A 22,502-nucleotide genomic window follows, 5' to 3' on the forward strand; every position below is an offset into this window, starting at 1 on the left:
GGAGGGAGGTGGGAAGGAGGAGGAGGAGGAGGATTGTGACAGGGCCGTGTCGGAGTCACCGTTGCCGCCGTCATCACGCGGAGACGGCGGCGCGGCGTTTCACGCTCGTCCCCGCCCACATAAGGTTTCTTTCCGAGAAGCGGTCGAAGAAAGATGACGACAACAACAACAACGCCAGCCTTGGAACTGACGTGGCGAGCCACGATTTCCCCAGCCGAAGCGGTTAGCCAATCAGAGGGCCCGGGAGTGCACTCTGCGCGGCCTTCCTGATGACGAGCGTGAAGGGAAGCGCTGCTGCCGCTAGAGGGAGTGCTTGCGTTTTGGCTTAGTTTGTACAGCCGCTGTAAACAAGGGACTGTTGAAACGTGTTGTTTCTCCCTACCTCCCCCTTTTGAATTGTGTTTGGTAAAGAGCTGAATACCTTTTATTCCTCCCACCTATTTGATTGCTTCACGCACTGGGGCTTGAATCACGCCCCTAACCCCAGTTATGATGCTGGGATAACAAGTTGTTTTGTTTGTTAATTTGACAGCTGGTGGAAGTGATTTCATAAAACCACAGAATTGCAGAGTTGGAAGGCAGTTCCAAGGGTCATATAATCCAGCCCCCTGCAATGTGGGAATCCCAACTAAATCATACACGACCGATTTACAGACTGCCTTCCAATTTGGGGGTGTGGCACCTGCTTCTCTTGTCCCTTTTCGAGAGAAGGTGTGGAGGCTTTTTGCTGGTTTGGAAGGGGGCAGGTCGCACCATTTAAAAATCTCTATAAAACCTGATTTTTTTATTTAAAAATTGTTTAAAAATATGTGGACTCTACAACTTCAATAGCTTTTTAAAAGATAAGACCCAAAAAAGTGGTTAGGAGCAAAATTAGCACGTGGAGGGTTTTTTCATCAACTTTCAAAATTGTGTTGAAACGCTTTCATAAGAGTGGTACTACTGCAAAAAAAAAAAAAAATGGAAACAAAAGGATTTCTTAGCACAAAGTACAAGATAGATTTTAAAAATTAAGACGCTAATAAAATGGCAAAGGCTGCCAAGTATAGATGCATGTTGATAGTCTCGCGTGACCAGTAGGTCACTGCACACATTGAAACCATAAAGGGTAAAGGGACACCTGACCATTAGGTCCAGGCGTGACCGACTCTGGGGTTGCGGCGCTCATCTCGCTTTATTGGCCGAGGGAGCCGGCGTACAGCTTCCGGGTCATGTGGCCAGCATGACTAAACCGCTTCTGGCGAACCAGAGCAGTGCACGGAAACGCCATTTACCTTCCTGCTGGTAAACTGCTAGGTTGGCAGGAGCATTGAAACCATACCTCTTTAAAAAGACAGGAAAGTATTGCTAAGGCTACCTATACCCTGTAGAACGTGAGCTTTTATCTGCACCCTACACCCCTGGGGGCGGGAGCAGTGATTGAAGCAGGTTACTGTTTATGTCATTTAAATGCTTGTAAAGAGAGGGAACCAAGTATGGCAATTCCAGAGTATACCCTGCAATTTTGCATCCGCATGGAGGAAATAATGTGACAGAATCTAGTGTAAACAGCTGAAAACATGCAACCATCTGTGTAGAGCAGCAAAAAAGAGGCTCCGTAAGGTAAGATGTGCAAAGTGGAGGGTTGATGCTGTGAGGATGCAAGAAAGGTAAGTTGCTTAAACTTTTCAAAAAGGATTTTTAAGTTCAGTATTTTATTTTGCTTTTGGGAGACCTCCTTTTGTGAGATACCCAGTACTCCATTTGTGTGTAGCAGTAACTCAACACAGCAATACCATTTCACTTTGTAGTTAGGTGACGCATTTCATGTATCAGACAAAGCAGAATCTGGCCATGAAAGCTTACAACACATCACATTTTTAAAGTCTTTTAAGGTACCAAACCATTTTTTTTAACCACACGGATAAGATTTCAAACTGCTTCTACATGGACAAAAGCACCTTCTGTGTAGATATATCAGAGACAAAATTTGACTATGGCTGTGATCCTAACCATGTCTACTCAGATGTACATACCATGGTAAGTGGGGTTAGATTACAGTCGTAGTGGGCAGTATCGCAAATGATCAGTAAACATACCCTTCGTTGTATAACAAATTTCTGAAGTATAAGACTTAGGTCTAATCCCTACCTATAGGATCACTTTTCATCTTTAGTGTCCACCCATAGCAAGCCAAAGCCACAGGAAATGCACAAATAATATAAGGTTTTACACAGCCCGTTTGCCATTTAGCTCTACCCTATCCTTCCCTGAGTTGCTTTCTAAAGGTTAATGTGCTATTACCTACACTGTGGGGGTAATGAGTCATTGAGCAGCAGGGACCAACCTCGCAAGGATTCTCTGTCTCTCTCATTTTGTTTGAACACATAAGTGCTGGTTTGTATTGAAAATGAAACTTATTATGGTGGAACATAAATCACACTGATGGATCAAACCATTTTCTTGCAACATAGGACTTGTCTACATTTGAGCGTTATTTCACTATTAATTAGACCAGACTAGTTCACACCAACACATATTTGATTTTGTATATGAGAGCAACCTCAGACCACCATGCCAGTAGGCTTTTCTCTTGTGTCTGTCCCAGCCTTCAGCCTTTCAACCTTGTTGATTCTGTTATTCCAGGTGCTGCATGCAGAACTTATTTTTTAAAAATAAAAATCTCTGCCCCCAAAATGTGCAAAACCAGAGTGAGGTAGTTGTAAATTTGCTTGTTTGTTTGCTGTTCTGGTTTTGTGCAAATCTGAGGGATCTAAACAATTTATATCTAAATATCTTAGAGCCCTTAAATTCGCAGCACACTTAAAAGAAAATTTTAGTGTAGATTGCTTGTGCAGTTTTTATTTTTATTTTGTGCAAATCTCAAGGATCAAGGGGGGGGGGGACAATTATTCCATTCAGGAGCACACCAAATGTAGTTACAAGCACAGCTGAAGAAGAAACTGAAGCATTCAAGAAGTAGCAAACATGGAAAGGGGAGTAGCAGAGGGACAATTGATCCACCAACTAGAAACACCAAAACAAATTTGGAACTCCAAGGGTAAGTGGTTTTAAGGATTAAGTGGGTTACTGTAAATTACTTTATTAGTAAAACACAGGCCCTCCCCACATTAAGTCCTCAACATATATTTGAGGGAATGTGACCCTCAAGAGGAAAGAGGATGTCTACCTCTAATTGTTATGTGAAATGGGAACCATGTTGCAGATTGGTATTAGAGTTCGTTCCTACCTCTAAAAATATAAATATTAGGCAGGCACCCTCACTATATACTGTTTTAGATGCCTTTTAAAAATTCATTTCAAGATTTTTCAAGTGCATAATACTCATTTCTCATAGTGACCCAAAGTAACCAATTAAGAACATCAAATAAAAATCTAAAAATATATAGCAATACAGATAAAAGATAGGAGAGGCCACAGTGCCACCCTTCAAATTTAAGGCCCAAAGTTCATGTAAAAAGAAGTGTCACTGCCTGGTGGCTGAAAAATTCACAAAGAGGGTGTCAGGCATGCCTCCCCGATGAGAGCATTCCACAGGCCACTATCAAAAGGGCCTCCAAAGTTCCTATTGAGATGGCACATGAAGAAGGGCCTCAGATTCATAGAACTGTAGAGCTGGAAGGGACCCTGAGGATCATCTAGTCCAACCGCCTTAAAGCGGCAGAGCAAGCCAATCGGGCGCCTGGGGTGGCGCAGGTGCCGTGCGCCCGGGGGGGGGCAGCCAGGGGACGAAGCTCTGAGGAGTCTGCCTGCCTCCTCCCACTCAGCCGCCCCACAGCGGAGGGAGAGGCAGCTGGTGGACCGTTTGGGGCAGCACGAAGCCTACAGGCACCCAAGCCACCGCGTCACTCCCAGGAGATGCATGGTTTGGGCATGCTGCACGCCCCGCAGTGAGTGCTGTCCGCCATTTTGTCACACACACACACGCCTCAGTGATGACACCTGGGGCAGCCCGCCCCCACCGTACTACCCTTCCCCTTCCTCTGCCCCGTTACAATGCAGGAATATGCAGCTATCCTATATGGGGATCAAACCTGCAACTGTAGTGTTATCAGCACCATGCTCAGTTAGCTCAGTTACTACCATCAAGCTCAGTTAGAAAGATGATCACATGGTCCAGATTGGTTCATAAGGTAAGACACAGCCCCTGGGGTCCTGAGTCACATGAGCTTTTAAAGGTAAAAAAAATAACCCAGCACTTTTGAGTCCAGAAGCTAATTTGTAGCCCTGGTCAACAATCTGGTTGCTGAATCCTACACCAGCTACAGCTTAGCTATGGATCCTTGTTTTTAATATTTTTAGACTTCAGCTATTATAGCAGTAATTGTTTTATTTTAATTTCAGAATAGGGATTTTTTTTTTCAGGAAGCAGTTTCTATTGTTTTTCTGAGGTAAGGAAGTTGGAAGGCTACAACAGGAGTCATTCTCTATGTGCTCGTTTTCTTTTGGTAATCCTTCTAAAGGACATTGCAGAAAACATCTAAATAGGCATGAAATCTTATGTTTACAAAAGGCTAAGCAGATTGGCGGAGAAACGCCAGCATCTGCTGCTGCCAAAATTCATATATAAACCATCATTGTTCCACAAATGACTCAATTTTCTCTTTTCTCACAATTTGAAGTCAGTTTTCACATTTATATGCAGCTTAATTGGCCTTTTAAAAAAAACAACCATGGAGATTTAGGGAAGTTGGGGAGGGGGAGAGACAGATAGATAAAAATGTGTTTGTTTACAAGCACTAGATGCAATCATTCCAAAAGCAGTTTGTGGTTTCTTGAAATGCCAGTCAGGAAGACGGTTTTACTGCCATTCCATCCACCATCCCTAATTTAATTATCTTGAGACCTGCAGAAAAAAAAGGGGGGGGGGAGTCATAATGCATCACATGCCACTTTCCCCCTTTATTGGCCCTGTATCTTTTTCTCCACCACACCCTCACTGCACAGAAGCAATCAATTTGCTAACCATCAGCATAGTAGAGCCATGAGGAACCTATTATCCTCTGGATCTTGTTGGGCCCCAGCTAGCATAGTCCATGCACAAGGGTGGGGGTGGAGATTCTAGTCCAGACATTTGAAGGGGCACAGACAGGTTCCCCATCCCTGATACAACACTTCAAGACCTGTGATTCTGCATGCTGCTACAAGCCACACAGGGCCTGTTGTTCCACCTTCATTGCTATTTCAAACACACTAGTGCAGGCACAGGCCAACTCCGGCCCTCCAGATGTTTGGGACTACAAATCCCATCATCCCTGACTACTGGTCCTGTTAGCTAGGGATGATGGGAATTGTAGTCCCATACGTCTGGAGGGCCAGAGTTTGCTTATGCCTGCACCAGTGGAAGCTGTACAAGGCAAATCTACAACTGTGCTCATCTTTCTGTGATACATCTTCAGGAGTTTGTGGTTTAGCCCCAAATTTGAAATGACAATCCAGAAGTAAAAGTGTAAGGGGTTAACCTCTTTACCTTTCCTCACCACTTCAAAACAGTTCTCACATTGAGCTAGGAACTTTGTCACTCTTTGCCTACTGTAATTTTACAACTTTCAACAAACGCTGAAGATGCACCTTTTAACCCTGGCCTTTGGCACCAGAGGAGTGTGTTTTTAGTAACCAATTTGCTTTAACTGTTTTTAATTTTCAATTGTGGTAACCCGCCCTTGGACCTGCCACTGAAAGAGAAGTAGCAACTTTACTGCTAATAATCATACCACCAATAAGCCAATTCTTGCAGTGGTTGCAGAATTTTAGCAGGGATATTAACCTTTAACAGCTCCTTGTCTCCCATCATGCAGTAATGTCATCTTTTCTGTTGTGCATGCCTCCAATTTCATCCAAGATCCCAGAAAGTTTCATCTTTTCCTATGCCCCTGAGGAACATTTAGCTCCACAGCCCAGGCGGCAAAGGTATTTGTACCTTTTCCCCCATCCAAAAGTTTGGAAAGTTCAAGTATACTTGAATGAAGCATCACCAGGCATAATTGTTCTTAGCCTTATTAGAAGCAAAGCATATACTGAAGATATTGTGGTGTGGGCATCTCCGCATGTGTCCTAGGCCAGCTGTGTTCTCATCTATATTAAGAGAGGGTTGTGAAACCCATTTGCTGCCATTCCCACCAGCATAGCCAATGGGTCCAGGAATTATGGGAGTTTTCATCCAAGAAGCACTGTAGGTCCACAGGTTCCTGAACACAGTTTTAAGGCATAGCTAAAGGTAAAGGGACCCTTGACCATTAGGTCCAGTCGCGGACGACTCTGGGGTTGCAACGCTCATCTCAACTTTATTGGCCGAGGGAGCTGGCGTACAGCTTCCGGGTCATGTGTCCAGCATGACTAAGCCACTTCTGGCGAACCAGAGCAGCGCACGGAAACGCCATTTACCTTCCCACCGGAGCAGTACCTATTTATCTACTTGTGCTTTCAAACTGTTGGCAGGAGCAGGGCCCGAGCAACGGGAGCTCACCCTGTCGCGGGGATTCGAACCGCCGACCTTCTGATTGGCAAGCCCTAGGCTCTGTGGTTTAACCCACAGCGCCACCTGCGTCCCAAGGCATAGCTAGGTAATTTTACATTTTGTAAAAAGAAAAAGGGGGTGTATTAGGGAAATGGTACAGGAATACAAATTTCTACATTATGAACAGGAAGGACACCTGCATGAGGAGACTGGATATTTCACACACCAGGTTTTGAGGCTTCACTCACTGTGGAGAGTGCAGTCGACCACAGCCTCAAGGACCTGGAACATAGGCAAGTTTCAATAAGCACAGGAACAGTGAGAGACTCTAACATCTGAGTAAGAATACAGGCTTACTCCAGCTCTATTTCGGTCACATTGACACTTTTAAGGTCCAATTACATACATGCCAGCATAACCCTGAAAACATAAGTTTATTGGTTAAAGCTAAACAGCAGTAAAACAAAATGCCATCCACCTAAATAAAAAAATTCACATATTTACAAAGTTTGGTAAATGTATAAGTTCTTCACATGCCGAGATTAATGCACAGATTAAAAAGTTGATAGTGGTTTTTGATGTCGAAATGCTGAAAGCAGTGAAGTATGCACAAAAAAAGAACCCACACTGAATTCAGCAACAGGCCAGTTTCTTTAACAGTAATTTGATTCTCAGAAGAAGAAAAGTTGACACATTCTAGTTCAGCTTCCTTATTTTTAGGCACAAGCAGAGTTTCTCTAGTTAAGTGTAGCAGTCTGTAGTCAACTACAATAGCAAGTGATTGACCTCGTCTCTACAGCACCAACAATACAGGATTTATAGAAGCATATATGAAGTTAAAAATGCAAAAAAGCTCAATTTGCTAATGGAAGCAATAGCTGTGTCTATGCAACAGTGCAGCAAGTTTGTATGGGAACAGTAAGGCCATGGCAGTATAAAGCAAAACTGGCTGTTGTGGGGCACATTTGTGTGTTAAGTCAACTTGGTCCAATTGCTGTTGCAAAGCTGCTGTAACTTTTTAATGAGTCTTCATACATTCTGCCTGTAATGCACACATATTTGGCTATTGCGGCTAATGTATGATCCCATGTTACTTTTCCCCCAGACCACCTGATAGCACTGTGGAGTCTTTTACAAACTCCATGTGATACTGTAAAGGCATGGCCTGTGGCCTTTTGGCATAGAGCCTTTGAAAGTAAGTAACACAGGAATGCCAGTAGAAGACGAGTAGAGTTTTGCCATACATGCAGATTAGCAAAGGCATACTATACCATGGCTGATCGCAGTACTTGGGGGGTTCCAGTATGAAATATCTGTCCTTTGAGAAACCATTTTGTCCTTGAAAGACGTATTATGAACGTTCCCTTAAATGTACCAAACCTGTGTTAACATGGACTCTGAAAAGTGCAACATCCAAGTACATGCAGGTGCTGCTTAAAAAAAACAAACGAAACAATGGGGGCAACACAAGCAGGTGTACCATATATTTGTATGCATACAGTGGGCTACATCGACATTGTATGAAGAAAACCAGCCTTAACAAGTCTGTCCCTTTAAATATTGACATTGCCAAGAAGGTAAAGCTACAAAAGTAGTGTTACAGTTTGATTCATACACCTCTATGCTGTGTAGAAGCTAACCAAGAAACAGGATCAGTTCATTGATTCTCTTGTGCTTCAAGACACCATTCAACATTTCTTAGCCTGTGGACTTTTACACATGATTACACACCGAGAAAGCAGGCAAATCTAGAGTTGTCACAATAGCCTAGGCATTTCCTAGCACCAAGTGCAACTGTGCTCAATTATTCCATTAAGAGGACAAGCCAGATAACAATAGGATTATTTTGTGCTGGGAGTCTGACACCATCAGGGTGCCATGCAGACTTTGCAAAGCATTTCAAGGAACAAGGTGTGATTGTTCAGTCTCGTCCGAGGTTCCCAGGTTCGTTTGACTTGCTTGTGTGTTCAAACACTTGAAAGCTTTATTTCAAAAGTACTCTATTCCCCTTAAGAATTTCAGCATATAAAGTCATTAGCAATGACCTGCACAGATACAAAAGTTGACAATTGGACATTTCATTCATTAGAATGAAGGAAGTTTTGAGAAACTCAAGGTAATTTAGTGATTTAATACCTAGTGCCTGGCACTTTCCATTGCAAACCATTTTACAATACATATCACATGCATCTGAGAGAAAAAGTTAGTATCCCATTTAAACAGTGTTTGAAAAGCTTTATAAGCACAATAAAGTGGTGCTAGAATCCTTGCGCTGCCCTGTGTCAGCATCTTCAACGAGCCACTAAATATAAGAATTAAATAAGTTTGTTGACAATCAAATATAAAAACCTGGCTCAGGAAGACCAGAGCAGAAACACACTGATTTAATGATAGCCTTTGAGAGGGGAGAAGCACCCACTGCCACTGCTTAGATGAACTAAGAAAAAACATTTGCACGACTCATGACAACTCTAGCCAATTTTTATGACAGAAGTAGGAATATAAGTCTTCAGCAGTGCACATGGAGGCATGAACTGTGAAAAAAGGCAATTCCTTGGATACAGGAGGACTATCCTGAATAACATTTCATCATAGAAGGAGCAGACAAATCAGACTATGGCCAACTGGGGGTGTTATTGGTGATATTTCAGCTTCTTCTGGACTTTGAATGCTGAATAAGCCACTGAAGTGTGATATCTAGAAGAAAAAGAAACAGTTGTCATTTATCTTAGATATTCTACTTCCTGCAGTTGAACATCCAATCTAAAAAGGGGATTACACTTATCTACACAGCTATATATTCAAAAAGGTTAGACTAGGGCCTACATGTAAGTAATAATTTCCTTCTCCAGATTTGGGTGTGGGGAGGCCATAGGAAAATAGCAGGCAGGTGTTCCATTAATGATCCATTTACAGAAATACCTCATAGAGCTGCCAAGCTCCAGGACCCAAGGCATCTTGGCAAAAGTTTTTTGGATAGGTTTCGGGGCAAACTATTACTACCTGTCCTTTCAAAAAGTGCTAAATAATAGGCAGGCAGGCAACAGTTGGCACCAAAGTCACATTAAGAAAGGGAAACCTAATTAGGACAGAGGTGGATACTTAAAAGAAAAAATGAGCATGTACACTATGCTCTGCACAGCAATAAGTTTAGCTATATAAATGCTGTGTACATACACACACCTGTTAAGTCACACAATCATGAAGAACATTGTAGGCACAGTCTTTGCTATATATTCAGTCAGTTATAGACCTATAAACAACAAACTAAATGAAATTCTACAAGGGCCAGTGGCTTGGAATGAACTAGTTTGGTTTAATGAAGTCTACTGAATTAGTTCAAAAATCTCTGAACTACACCTGAAAGTTGTTCCCATAATCACCAGGCTGAATGTGATTATGAACTGATTTTGAACTGATTCTAGTTCATCTTCAAGTTCCTTTTCTTACACGTGCTTCTTGACTCTTTAGATTCTTTGGGCCTTTAGGCTTGAAGATCATAATTGTTGTGGAAAGCTAGTCACATTGCTATCAGTGTGTGCATATTTTGATGTTTTCTTCTTAAATAACTTTTATACTTCAGCACACCAGCTTGTAACCTTCTGAATGCTGGGGAAAATGCCAAGGATAGTTTGGATGAACTTGAACTGAAACAGACAGTTTTGTAAAGCGATTAACATGAACTGGAATTACCGTATTTTTTGTCCTATAGGGCGCACCGGCCCATAGGACGCACCTCGGGGGGGGGGGGGTTGGGGGGGAATGAATAAAAAAAAAAAATTCCTCCCCAGCCGCGGCTGCCGCCCCAAGCCTTGCGCACACCTGCCCGAAGCAGGGCGCCCGCCAGGCACGCAAGGCTTGCGGACACCTGCCCGAAGCACGGGGAGCCCTCCGGAGAGCTCCCCATGCTTCGGGCGGCAGGCTGCCGCCCCAAGCCTCGCGCGCCGGACGGGGCCTCCCGCCGGGCGCGCAAGGCTTGCGGATAGCTGCCTGGAGAGCGAGAGGGGTCGGTGCACACCAATGCCTCTCGTTCTCCAGGCTTCAGCAAAAGCCGGCATTCACCCCATAGGACGTACACACATTTCCCCTTCATTTTTGGAGGGGAAAAAGTGTGTCCTATGGGGTGAAAAATACAGTAGTTCCTTAAAAAAATGAACTTTCCTAGTCCTGATTAGGGCCATATATTTTGCAGGAGGGACAGAAAGCAACTAGCCTAGTAACACATGGCAGACACAAACACAATCAAGAGTTAATTTTAAAAACTAGAATCTAAAGGATGGCATGTGGAATAAGAAGAGTATTAGGTCACACAAAATGCCAATTGTCAACTCCAAATCCTTTAGTGATGGCCAGTTGACTATTAGGAGCACCAACACTTAGTTATGAATACTGAACAGCTAGTATTAGGTTGCTTCAGTGTCCCTCCCAAAAGAAGAGGGGGTGGAGAGACCCAGAAAAGCCATTCCCTGAATGGAAGCCATCAGTCACAAAGGCACACCACTCTCCCCCCGCCACCCTTTTATGGAGAGATAGCCTGTGGGTAGTTCAAAAATGTATCAAATAGGACTTACAAACTGAAACCAAGAACCACCCTCTGAAATGGACCTGAAGCTTCAAGAGAAGCAGGCTTTGGTTTGGAGTCGGTCCAAATCTATCCAAAGCAAGCTGGCTTTACTAAACTATATTGCTTAACAGATCTCAGCCTTATTCACATTTTAAGTGAACTGTTTGTGATCAGTCTGTTTTTCCTTGTCTTTATACGTAGTTTTCCATTTACCCAGGTACTACCATAGACTAATTCCACTGCTCTGAGCGGAAGACAGAAGCATTTGCAGCACACTGTCAGGGTATTCAATGAAAGACACCTTATAGAGATTAAACTCTCGAGTTCCCATATTTTAGCTCAGAAGTGTGGCCTGCCAGTTTCACTTTTATGAAACCATATGTTTGGTCTATCTAGTCTCGCAGTCAGTTAATTACACAGTTCTGAATTTATAAAAATGCTAGTATATGTGTTGGCATGAACTGCTAAATGTCTGAAAGGATGCATGCAGTTTTGCAAGAACAGCCTTTATGAATCCAATTTGTGCACCCAGTGGAAGTTAGCACCTATGCATTTTAATCACCTATATTGTCCTTTTCTTTGCAGGAAATGGAGTAGCAGCAGATTTCTCTGTCTTGAATAGCAGCCAGGTTCCTGGAAGAGAAGCAGCACAGGAACACATTAGTGATAATCCCTAATTGTAATTAATAGGAATATTTCTAAGGTAAGTCATCTTACCATTATTCCTAAGAATCACATTACAATATGAAACTAGTCTCTTAGACAACACCTCTCTTACCATACCAAGTTTAATTTTGAACACAGCAAGTCAGCACAGAGCATCTTATCATATAATTGCTTAGTCACTTACATTTTTTCAATAAGTTGCTTCTCATCCAAAGCATTGGGAAGGTCTCTTTTGTTTCCAAGTACTAGAACCTGAAAAGAGAAGGTACTGTATTTATTTGTACCCCGTCTTCTTGTGAAGGCAGCTTACATTCTGTTTAAAACAAGATTGCCCAATTTCGTGTAAACCAGAGCATAGAGGGAATAAATCGGTAGTGTGAAAGAACTAAAGTTTCAGGTTCTAGGCAGTTAAGCCTCAACAAGCTCAGGCTTTTATCTATTTCTAGGCGTAGTTTGAATTCAAACCAAACCTATGAAGTGACTTCAAAGGGACCCCACACTCTGGCGCCACTGGTCGTCCCATCAGATGCAGCACAGAAACTGCATGGAGAGGCAGTAAAGGAGCCAGATGTGAGCACACCAAGCAGGAAGCAAAACCAGAGGGCTCGCTTCCGTAGCACCCTAGTCAGATGTGGTAAGTTTAGGTATATAGTGGGCTCTTTCAGTCAGCAGCGTTCGCTAACTAAAACATTTTGAACACAGATTGTCAAAACCAACCCTCTTAGCAAGTTATTTTTAAGACTTTTCACATTAACAGCTTCCACTCTGGGAAACATCTGAATAGTCTTCATGTTTTGGGTATATTGCTGTAGTGTATTAGTTCTACTATGGAAGCTTCCAGACAAGGATTAAGACAAGAGGGATGGAGCTCCCAGAAAGGGCTGGGAGAGACTCCTGCCTAAACTTTGGAGAGCCACTGCCAGTCATTATAGATAACCAGGAGCTAGATGGACCAATGGTCTGATTCAGTAGAAGGTCAAAAGCATGCTTAAGAACATGGAACGGATGGAGCTGCAGAAACTGAACACAAGTGGAGTTTGACTGATTTGGGCACAAGGTAGAATTCCTTTCAAAACAAGTTAAAACCTTAAATGTTTGTATGGGACGAAGGGCCAGATGTTTACAACTTACAGGGATTCCTTGTAGCTGTGGTTTGTCTAATAGATTGTGCAGCTCATTTCTAGAGGCTTCTATTTTTTCACGATCCGCAGCATCCACCATATACCTGTTAAAGGAGTTCAGTAAGTGACCACTGGGTTTATGCAATATAAAACATTTGTGCAAGGCAATCCTACCTAAGCCAAAGTAACTCTAGCAAAATTGCTAGAGGTTATAAAATAGCTCACCAGTAATGGGTCAGTGCTGAGGACATATGCAACCTGGTAAAGCCATAGATATTAACCTTAGCAGTAGCTGCTGCAGTAGGCAACTAGGTAGATTAGAGACTCTGTGCTGCAGTGTGAACTAGATTGTGTTAGAGTATGATCTAATGTTTGCAGTTTGCTGGTATCATGCTGGGAATCCCTGTGAGGGATTAAAGAACAATCAAGTGGATTCACAGGAAGTAGATAGGCAAGTCTTATTTGCTAGAGAGACTGATAACTCTTTTGGGATCAGAGCATTCAGACATTGGGACTAGACATTCTCCTCTGCACTGTATGTTAAGAACATGCTTTTCCTTTTTTTATATAAATTGTGGTTTCAATGTTTTACTTTTATGCATTGGATGTTGCCATGGAAGTCCAGTTAAAAGGTTTTTGTTCAATTGCTTACAATAAATATAAGAAGAAGAAGAGTTTGGTTTTGATATCCCGCTTTATCACTACCCAAAGGAGTCTCAAAGCGGCTAACATTCTCCTTTCCCTTCCTCCCCCACAACAAACACTCTGTGAGGGGAGTGGGGCTGAGAGACTTCACAGAAGTGTGATTAGCCCAAGGTCACCCAGCAGCTGCATGTGGAGGAGCGGAGACACAAACCCGGTTCCCCAGATTACGAGTCTACCGCTCTTAACCACTACACCACACTGGCTCTCATATAAACTAATTGTCAAGCTTTCATTGACAAGCCATGGTATTGAGAAACTTCATTTTGAACAGCTTCCACCATTTTTAGGGTATAGGATCCCAGGTTTTTGTAGAAGTACTGTGTACCTATACAACACAGTCATTTTTTTAAAATGACATACTTTTGTAGTGCTCTGAAAAGCACTTTCAACTAATTGTAATACATAATAATAGCAATGCTACCAAGCGGTTAATGCATTTCCTTAGACAGTGAAATTTAACAGAGTTCAAATGGAAGAAAACCCAAGCTTGCACAGTTTGCAAGCACATAGCTAAACAGTTAAAGAGTAGAACTTAGCAGTACAGTAACACCCCAGAGGACGGGATCACACTTCAAAACGAACTTGACAGATTAGAGAACTGGGCCAAAACAAACAAGATGAATTTTAACAGGGAGAAATGTAAAGTATTGCACTTGGGCAAAAAAAATGAGAGGCACAAATACAAGATGGGTGACACCTGGCTTGAGAGCAGTACATGTGAAAAGGATCTAGGAGTCTTGGTTGACCACAAACTTGACATGAGCCAACAGTGTGACGCGGCAGCTAAAAAAGCCAGTACAATTCTGGGCTGTATCAATAGGAGTATAGCATCTAGATCAAGGGAAGTAATAGTGCCCCTGTATTCTGCTCCGGTCAGACCTCACCTGGAGTACTGTGTCCAGTTCTGGGCATCACAGTTCAAGAAGGACACTGACAAACTGGAACGTGTCCAGAGGAGGGCCACCAAAATGGTCAAAGGCCTGGAAATGATGCCTTATGAGGAACGGCTAAGGGAGCTGGGCATGTTTAGCCTGGAGAAGAGGAGGTTAAGGGGTGATATGATAGCCATGTTCAAATATATAAAAGGATGTCACATAGAGGAGGGAGAAAGGTTGTTTTCTGCTGCTCCAGAGAAGCAGACATGGAGCAATGGATCCAAACTACAAGAAAGAAGATTCCACCTAAAAATTAGGAAGAACTTCCTGACAGTAAGAGCTGTTCGACAGTGGAATTTGCTGCCAAGGAATGTGGTGGAGTCTCCTTCTTTGGAGGTCTTTAAGCAGAGGCTTGACAACCATATGTCAGGAGTGCTCTGATGGTGTTTCCTGCTTGGCAGGGGGTTGGACTCGATGGCCCTTGTGGTCTCTTCCAACTCTATGATTCTATGATTCTAACACACCTGAAGAACCACCGGTAGATACAACACAACAAATGCAGCCACAACCAAGTAATCACAAGATGTATATACTTACACAATAGCATTTACTCCTCTGCAGTAGCGTTCCCACATACTTCGGAATCGTGGCTGTCCTCCTATATCCCAGATCTTTTTTAAGAGACAAAATGGAGAATTATGTCTGGAGGCTGAATACAAAATGGCAATGACTAAACTCAATGTTATACAAGTCATAAAGGAAGCTATGTGGACCAAAAAACTGAAAGCATTTTGTCAGCCAGGAGGAGCAACAAGCAGGTTTTCCACTAATATTGTTTTTACTGCAACATGAAATTTGTTGTGGGAGATGCTTACATCTGTAGAATGAATGACCCAAGTAATACAAATAGAGGACTAACCCCTAATCACAGTTACAGTGACAAAACCTGATACAGGCAGCGACCTTTTTGAGTGTGTTCAAGTGATGCGCAACCACCGACACAGGTTTGTTTTGGACCTGGAGGCAGAAAGGGGTGGGCTTATGCTGGCTCTATCAACGCATGGGACAGCCAGGAACGCAACCCCCACGCAAATAGGGGGTTACCTGCATATGCAATCAACACTCCTCCTATGCAGCATGAACAGCAGCAGCCGGTTTCAATGCTCTTTCTCTTTGTGGGCAGTTTGAAAGAGGTACAGCAGAGCTCCAAACCTTGCCACTCTGCTTTCCACCAAAATGTCCACTGATATGCTGAAAAGCTGCCCCACCTGCCCGTGAACCCTTAAGCATGCATCTTGCAGGCCCCACCTTAAGGAACAACTGGATTGATGGGGGTTGTGCATTTTCCCATTAACACTTTCCCAATAATTGCATGTCAGGGCAGCCAGGTCCTATTAAACACAGAAGTAAGACTGCACACTTAATCACTCAAGTTGCAGGAAACCATTGCCTGATTTCCTCTAACTACCCTAAAATGCATAAAAAAAAAGAAGAGAGAGCTATCCTTCAATACTAGATATGGGGAACCTATGGCCCTCTGTATGTTGCTGACCAGCACTGGCCATAGTGGCTGAGGCTGATGGGAGCTGAGAGCCCTACACAATATCTGGAGGGCTGCAAGTGCTGCATCCCTGCTTTATAATGCAATAATGATAGCAGCATCGGGGGGGGGGTGTCAACCAAGCTTTGTGCCCTATGGCACAGTTGTGTTGGTAGCCTTTTAAAAATTATCAATTGCTTACAGCAGACTATAGGAAGCTAGGATTCATATAAAACAGTGTAAATAACCTTCAAGCTCGAAACAGCATCAAGTGTTACACACCGTGACCCTCTATTTCAAATTTTGAGCCCAGCAGACAATATTAAGAGGATGATGGGTACAAGAAGCAGTCAGGGAATGAATGGGTGGTAGAATGGAAAGGTTTTATGCCCCCCCCCCCCCAGCTTGAACTGGTCTCCTTTCATCTGCTCCCTGAGAAGTGGTTAGCAGGACAATGTATTTGCCTTCATAAACTAGAAAAACATACCTTTATTGTGACATTACCCTTGGTAACTTTCCGCATGTTGAAGCCCACTGTAGGAATCATATCCTCACTGAACTGACCTGACTGAAGAGAGGAAAGAGCACAGTCATTAGTAGGGGGCCGGCAGATTAATTAGCTGTGCTAAGCATGTGCCTACATGTTTTCCCACTGATGCAAGAATCATGGTTGAAGTGCCAGAGAAAATTAAATATGTAGGAGAGCTCTAACCAAGATTTCATGCTTCTTTCTAACATCCTTTTCAGAAGGAACAAGTTTGCAGTTGAGACAGTCAGTGAACAAAGATCACATGAGAGGCCATGAGCATCATCAACAGAGGGGAGGAAGGAAGGAATAAGTCAGCATACGCTGAATCACATACAATGACCCCAAAGGGCCTCCAGACTTAGGAAGGTAGCATGGGAAGAGTTCTCAAGCTTCCTAGCACTACCTGCAAGTTAAGCATGCCACTCCCAAAAACAATTTGCCTGCAATCACATTAAGAAAGTATTAGTCAACTTGGACAGAATGTCTCATCTTTTTCAAGCGGGTTAGCTACCTAAAGAAACAGTACTCCCAACTCCTTGGTGTGACAGGATAGTATCTGGAAGAACCTGAACAACGTATGCACATCATGGGAAGCTATACTAGCATCAAATTGCATAATTTCTAAGTATTAAACTTGAAAGACTACTCTGGGATGTGTCTGAGCCTGAAGAATCTGGGGAATATTTTTTCAAGGTAAGGTTTACTGTGCTGCAGATGGAGTACTGCAGACCACGGCTGAGCAACAATGCTGGAGTAGGTTCAGATACCATGGGCTGTGTTTAACTCAACCCCAACACACACATAAAACTCACCTGCAAAAGATCACTTAGGCAAAGCCCTGTATATACAGTGGTACCTCAGGTTACATACGCTTCAGGTTACATATGCTTCAGGTTACAGACTCCGCTAACCCAGAAATAGTGCTTCAGGTTAAGAACTTTGCTTCAGGATGAGAACAGAAATCGTGCTCCGGCGGCGTGGCGGCAGCAGGAGGCCCCATTAGCTAAAGTGGTGCTTCAGGTTAAGAACAGTTTCAGGTTAAGTACGGACCTCCGGAACGAATTAAGTACTTAACCTGAGGTACCACTGTATTATTCTCCCTTCAAGTTGCCTGCTCTTTTGAGACTAAAGAATACAAAGCAAGGCTATCACCAAGCTCTTTGGCCATGAGTCTGGTATAATATACAGGAAAGGCCTGATCCAGTCAGTGCATTTCAAGTCCAGTCTTGATGTTACACTTAACACATTATTTTGTAACATTGTGACTGGTATGATTAGCTGCCACTCATCACTTCAGTTGTAGATTGTATGTTCTATATAGACAGACGTATTTAAAAGCCATTCTACAGTGATGCAATGGGCCTTATCCCACATATGACCTCGGTAGCACCGCTAAAGCCATTTGTAAGTTTCTGCGCTTACCACTCAATGAACACTTGAAGTCCTGCACTGTGCTGTGTTAGAGCTTTCCCACCAATTTTATATTACTTACTGAAACTCAGCTTGCTGTTTTTACAAACACATCAAACTAGTGAAGATTATACTATGATCACAATGCATTGAACATGTCCCTGTACCTTAAAAAAGCAAAGTAGATCCACACAAAGAGTTTGCATTGATTCAATCAATTTGCTGAACTACAAGCAAGTACTGTTTAATTTTTTTTTAATTGATAAATGTTTTAACAACCCTCTGCTCTTGTGTGACTGGCTATGGATAAATACCTTGTTTTAATTCAATCCAAGTGACAACACTTGGAGAGAGACACACAGATTGTTTTCTTCAAGTGTATCTTAGTATACCATCACTAGGAAAGGAGAACATCAGATCTACGAAACACAAAGACGCATTGCAGGTTTCTTCACTTTCAAAGCTAATATTGTTAAGCACAACCACAGAAAAACAAATGTTAGGTAGGTGCCTGTTCTGCAGTCAAACCACTCAGCTAGACACCTGCCACTCAACGCACCACAAGTGAAACTGCATTGTACTAAACTATCACATGGGGCAAATATCCAAGGTGAAAAGCAGAAGATAGACTTCAAGTGATCCATGTCACAAATGAACATGAGCACCACATGAAGACTACTGAGGGCCACCCTCAAGAACAGTGTGTGATACTGCAAGGAGGACTACTGATGGAAATTATACTCCTCCCTATCATGCAAATGGAAGTATCTTCTGCTCACACTAGTGACCTTTTGATCAGCTGGCAGTATATTGTTGTATAACCTTTATCCAGTAGCTTTCACAAGAAAAGCCAGAAATGTTATCTTCACTGTCAAGCTCTAAACTAGGGGTAGGTATTGCCCTCCATATGTTGTAGACTACACTACAATTCTAATCCCTTACCATAGCTCATGTTGTATGGAACTGTAGTCCACATCTGGAGGGTACAAAATTGCCTACTCCTGCTCTAAAATGCGTGTGTGTTTGACAGAATTACAGTGGTACCTTGGGTTACGAACTTAATTTGTTCCGGAGGTCCAGTCTTAACCCGAATCCATTCTTAACCTGAGGCGCACTTTCACTAATGGGGCCTCCCACTGCTGCCAGCGCGCAATTTCCATTCTCATCCTGGGGCAAAGTTTGTAACCCGAGGTACTACTTCCGGGTTAGTGGAGTTTGTAACCCGAAGTGTTTGTAACCCGAGGTACCAATGTATTTCTTTCCCGACTACAACCCACTTGGCAGTGCACTTGCAAAATGTGTTCAGCTCAGGTGACCCTTTAAACAGGTGATCCGTTAACCAGAAACCTCCTGCACTACAGGAGTGGAAAAAGCTTAAAGTTGGCAGGCAAAGCAGTGAAGTCCAATGTGATCCTACTTCAACTTATATATAGTGTCACCAAATAAAGCAATCCTACAGGTAAGAACTAATCCTAAGGCCTGGAAACAATTATAAGAACAGGACTGGAAAGAATTAAGATGCCCGAATTTTATCAGTCTCTATTCTGCCATGGAGGGGGGAAAACACTGGGCATTTCTTTCCATTCCCTATTCTACTTTGCTAGCTTCTCCTTTGTGCTCTTAGTTTACAGCGTTACCACTTCCTCAGTTTAACCAAATGAAATAAAAGTCAAAGTGGTCATGAGTCAGTAATCCTACTCGTGACTAGGGAATCACCTGACCGTTTAGAAGCAGGCAGCTAGAGACCTATAATCTCTGAGTTACTGGAAAATATACTCATGAACGTATTTTAAAACTGATGCTTCAAAGGAAGATTACAGCCAGGAAGTAACATGAAACAACACTCATTAGATTTAGTGCTCCTTACACAGCTTTGTTATTTAGTATGATCCTATTTTATATGACCACTAAATTAAGGTTAAGTAAGGCTAAAGATACACACGCTACTACAATGATTTTGTAAACCTTTTGTTCACCTACCAGTTAACTTACTACTGTGCATGCTGCAAAATTTTATGCAGGTAAAATTATCCATGGTACTAATTTTCTGAGTATTAAAAATTGAGAATCCCAACTTCTGTAAGTTTACAGAATTATGGTGCAGTCCTGAGTGCAGAACACTAAATGCTTATTAAGAATATGGTTAGCCCAAGTACGTTTCCTATGATTACTGTATATAAAACCTCAGATTTAATAGTGATCCAGCTCCTCCCAAATTCTACAGTAAAACAGATATGAGTCTATCAAGTTTAAATCAAAGATGGACAAGCCAAGTACTTCTATGGTTTAAGTTTCTAAAATGATACATCAGGAATTTAAAATGAAGGTATTCACTTGAGATTTCTAGTTTTATATATATCAGTGCAAAATGATTAATTCCCAGAATATACAAGAGCCAACTTTATTTGTATTGCAAAATGAAACAAGTTAATTACAGTGGTACCTCGGGTTAAGTACTTAATTCGTTCTGGAGGTCTGTTCTTAACCTGAAACTGCTCTTAACCTGAAGCACCACTTTAGCTAATGGGGCCTCCCGCTGCCGCCGCGCTGCCGGAGCCCGATTTCTGTTCTCATCCTGAAGCAAAGTTCTTAACCTGAAGCACTATTTCTGGGTTAGCGGAGTGTGTAACCTGAAGCGTATGTAACCCGAGGTACCACTGTACATTGACTAGCTGAGGACAGAATGCTGGTAGATCAATCTACTTTGGCATATTGGACTTTATATGGCAAAATGGGAATATTCTTATATACAAAAGTAGGATTTACTGTACTTTGGGATATATAAAATGCCACACACATCAAGTTCCATTTGCCCAATGGGGTTCTCTCTTCTTCTCCCCTCTTCTTCCAACTCTCTGTAGCAGATTCAGAGGGGCTGCAGGAGAAAGGAGAGAGGAAAGCTCCACTGACCAAGCAGAAGTCTGCTGCGCTAGCAGAGCAAGTGTTGGATACACCCTTTTAAGCTCATGACAAAGCAGATTACTATTCCAAAGTAGTTAAACAAAACATACCAGTTTTGGAAGTATCAGAAGGAATACAGTTATTTCCATATGTGATAGACTTGCTCAACTCCAAATAATTTTGCAATGAAAGATTTGGAGCTGAGGTCGTTAACAGTGTTTGTGCTGACCTTTAAAGCCCTAAATGGCCTTGGTTCAGTATACTTGAAGAAGCGTCTCCATCCCCATCTTTCTACCCGGACACTGAGGTCCAGCGCCGAGGGCCTTCTGGCGGTTCCCTCACTGCAAGAAACCAAGTTACAGGGAACCAGGCAGAGGGCCTTCTCGGTGGTGGCACCGAGTGGAACACCCTCCCACCAGATGTCAAAGAGAACAACTACCAGACTTTTAGAAGACATCTGAAGGCAGACATCTGAAGGATTACTGTATTTTAATATATTGTTGGAAGCCACCCAGAGTGGCTGGGGAAGTCCAGCCAGATGGGCAGGGTATAAATTATTATTATTATTATTATTATTATTATTATTACTACTACTACTACAGCATAAAATAACTTTTAGATCCATTGTATTTGTTAAAATGTGCAAAAGATGTGAAAATAATCAAAAGTAATCTTGCATGTTATTAAATGCTGCCAGAATACTGTATGCATGTAAAGCACTGGAAACTGCTGACAGAGCAAAGTAGGAAAACAAGTTATACGAGTGTACCATGATGTCAAAGTTAGCAGGTTGCGTAAGAGTAGCAGAGAAGAGAATCATCCTTATGCATCTAAAATACCTCCCTAAAATACTGTACTGTGATTATCTGTCAAAAAGTAGCAACAGGTGGGACATTACAGAGCATGAACGCCTCCATGAAAAAGGTGAGGCTCTATACCCTCACTTCCAGCCTCTCTTTCAAGTACTGAGGACATACATATGGGAGGTGCCCTCATGTTCAGAAGGCTGCCCCATTGTTACCAAAGCACACAAGACAGGCACCAAACCCTTGTTCCAAATGAACTCCATCAGAGTTGGTGAATGGTATAATAGATTGTCACCACCATTTAAAAACCAAGCAGAAAAGCCAGTGTTTAAGAGAACTTCCAGGCTATGCACCTTGTCCTTTAGGAGGGAGAGGGCAACCCCAGGGCAGGCAAACATCTGACTAAGAAACCCAAGGTTAGCAATTTAAACTCTTAACCTTAAACTTGCTTGTGCATGGATGTGGGCTGAATGAAGGCTAGCATCTTTTCAAAAACTGAGCCCACTGTTTCTGGATTTGATGAAAATGGAAGATGGGCAACATCAGCATAATAATGACATCACATGCTTAGCCATCTTTTCCCATAGTTGCATACAGGAGTTGAAAGCATATGATAAAAATTTGCAGCACCTCCGTCAGGTAGGGCAGAACCAATGCCAAGTAGTGCCCTCAGTTCCCATGTCTATCAAGTTATCCAAAAGGATTTGATGACCTCACTATATCAAGCATCCCTGAGAGGTCCAGAAGAATGAATGGGTTATAGTGCTCCTGTCCAATTCAGATAGAAGTTATTGACCAAGGCCACCACAGTAGGTCACTGCCCAAGGGCACACGATGCAGCCATTTTGCTGAAGCTAAGTAAATTTCGGTTTGCAAAGTGCCCAGGTAGGAAACTGCCTGGGAATGCAATGTATGACACCTTGCATGC

At 42.6% G+C, this 22,502-nt stretch overlaps 1 protein-coding gene across 1 annotated transcript in view; it reads right to left on the bottom strand.

Moving 5' to 3' along the window:
* Positions 1–6,872: 6,872 nt before the first annotated feature.
* ARL8B (ARF like GTPase 8B) overlaps positions 6,873–22,502 on the bottom strand; it is a 28,194-nt gene continuing 12,564 nt past the window's right edge. Inside the window, exons 2-7 of the mRNA XM_079964145.1 lie at positions 16,416–16,496; positions 14,986–15,059; positions 12,819–12,912; positions 11,872–11,939; positions 11,584–11,654; positions 6,873–9,154 (exon numbers count right to left, since the gene is read on the bottom strand). Of these exons, the coding sequence (XP_079820271.1) occupies positions 9,105–9,154; positions 11,584–11,654; positions 11,872–11,939; positions 12,819–12,912; positions 14,986–15,059; positions 16,416–16,496 (438 nt within the window). The 3' untranslated portion in view covers positions 6,873–9,104. The remainder of the gene's footprint in view (positions 9,155–11,583; positions 11,655–11,871; positions 11,940–12,818; positions 12,913–14,985; positions 15,060–16,415; positions 16,497–22,502) is intronic.

The sequence above is a fragment of the Podarcis cretensis genome (assembly GCF_951804945.1).
Source record: "Podarcis cretensis genome assembly, chromosome: 2".
NCBI lineage: Eukaryota > Metazoa > Chordata > Lepidosauria > Squamata > Lacertidae > Podarcis > Podarcis cretensis.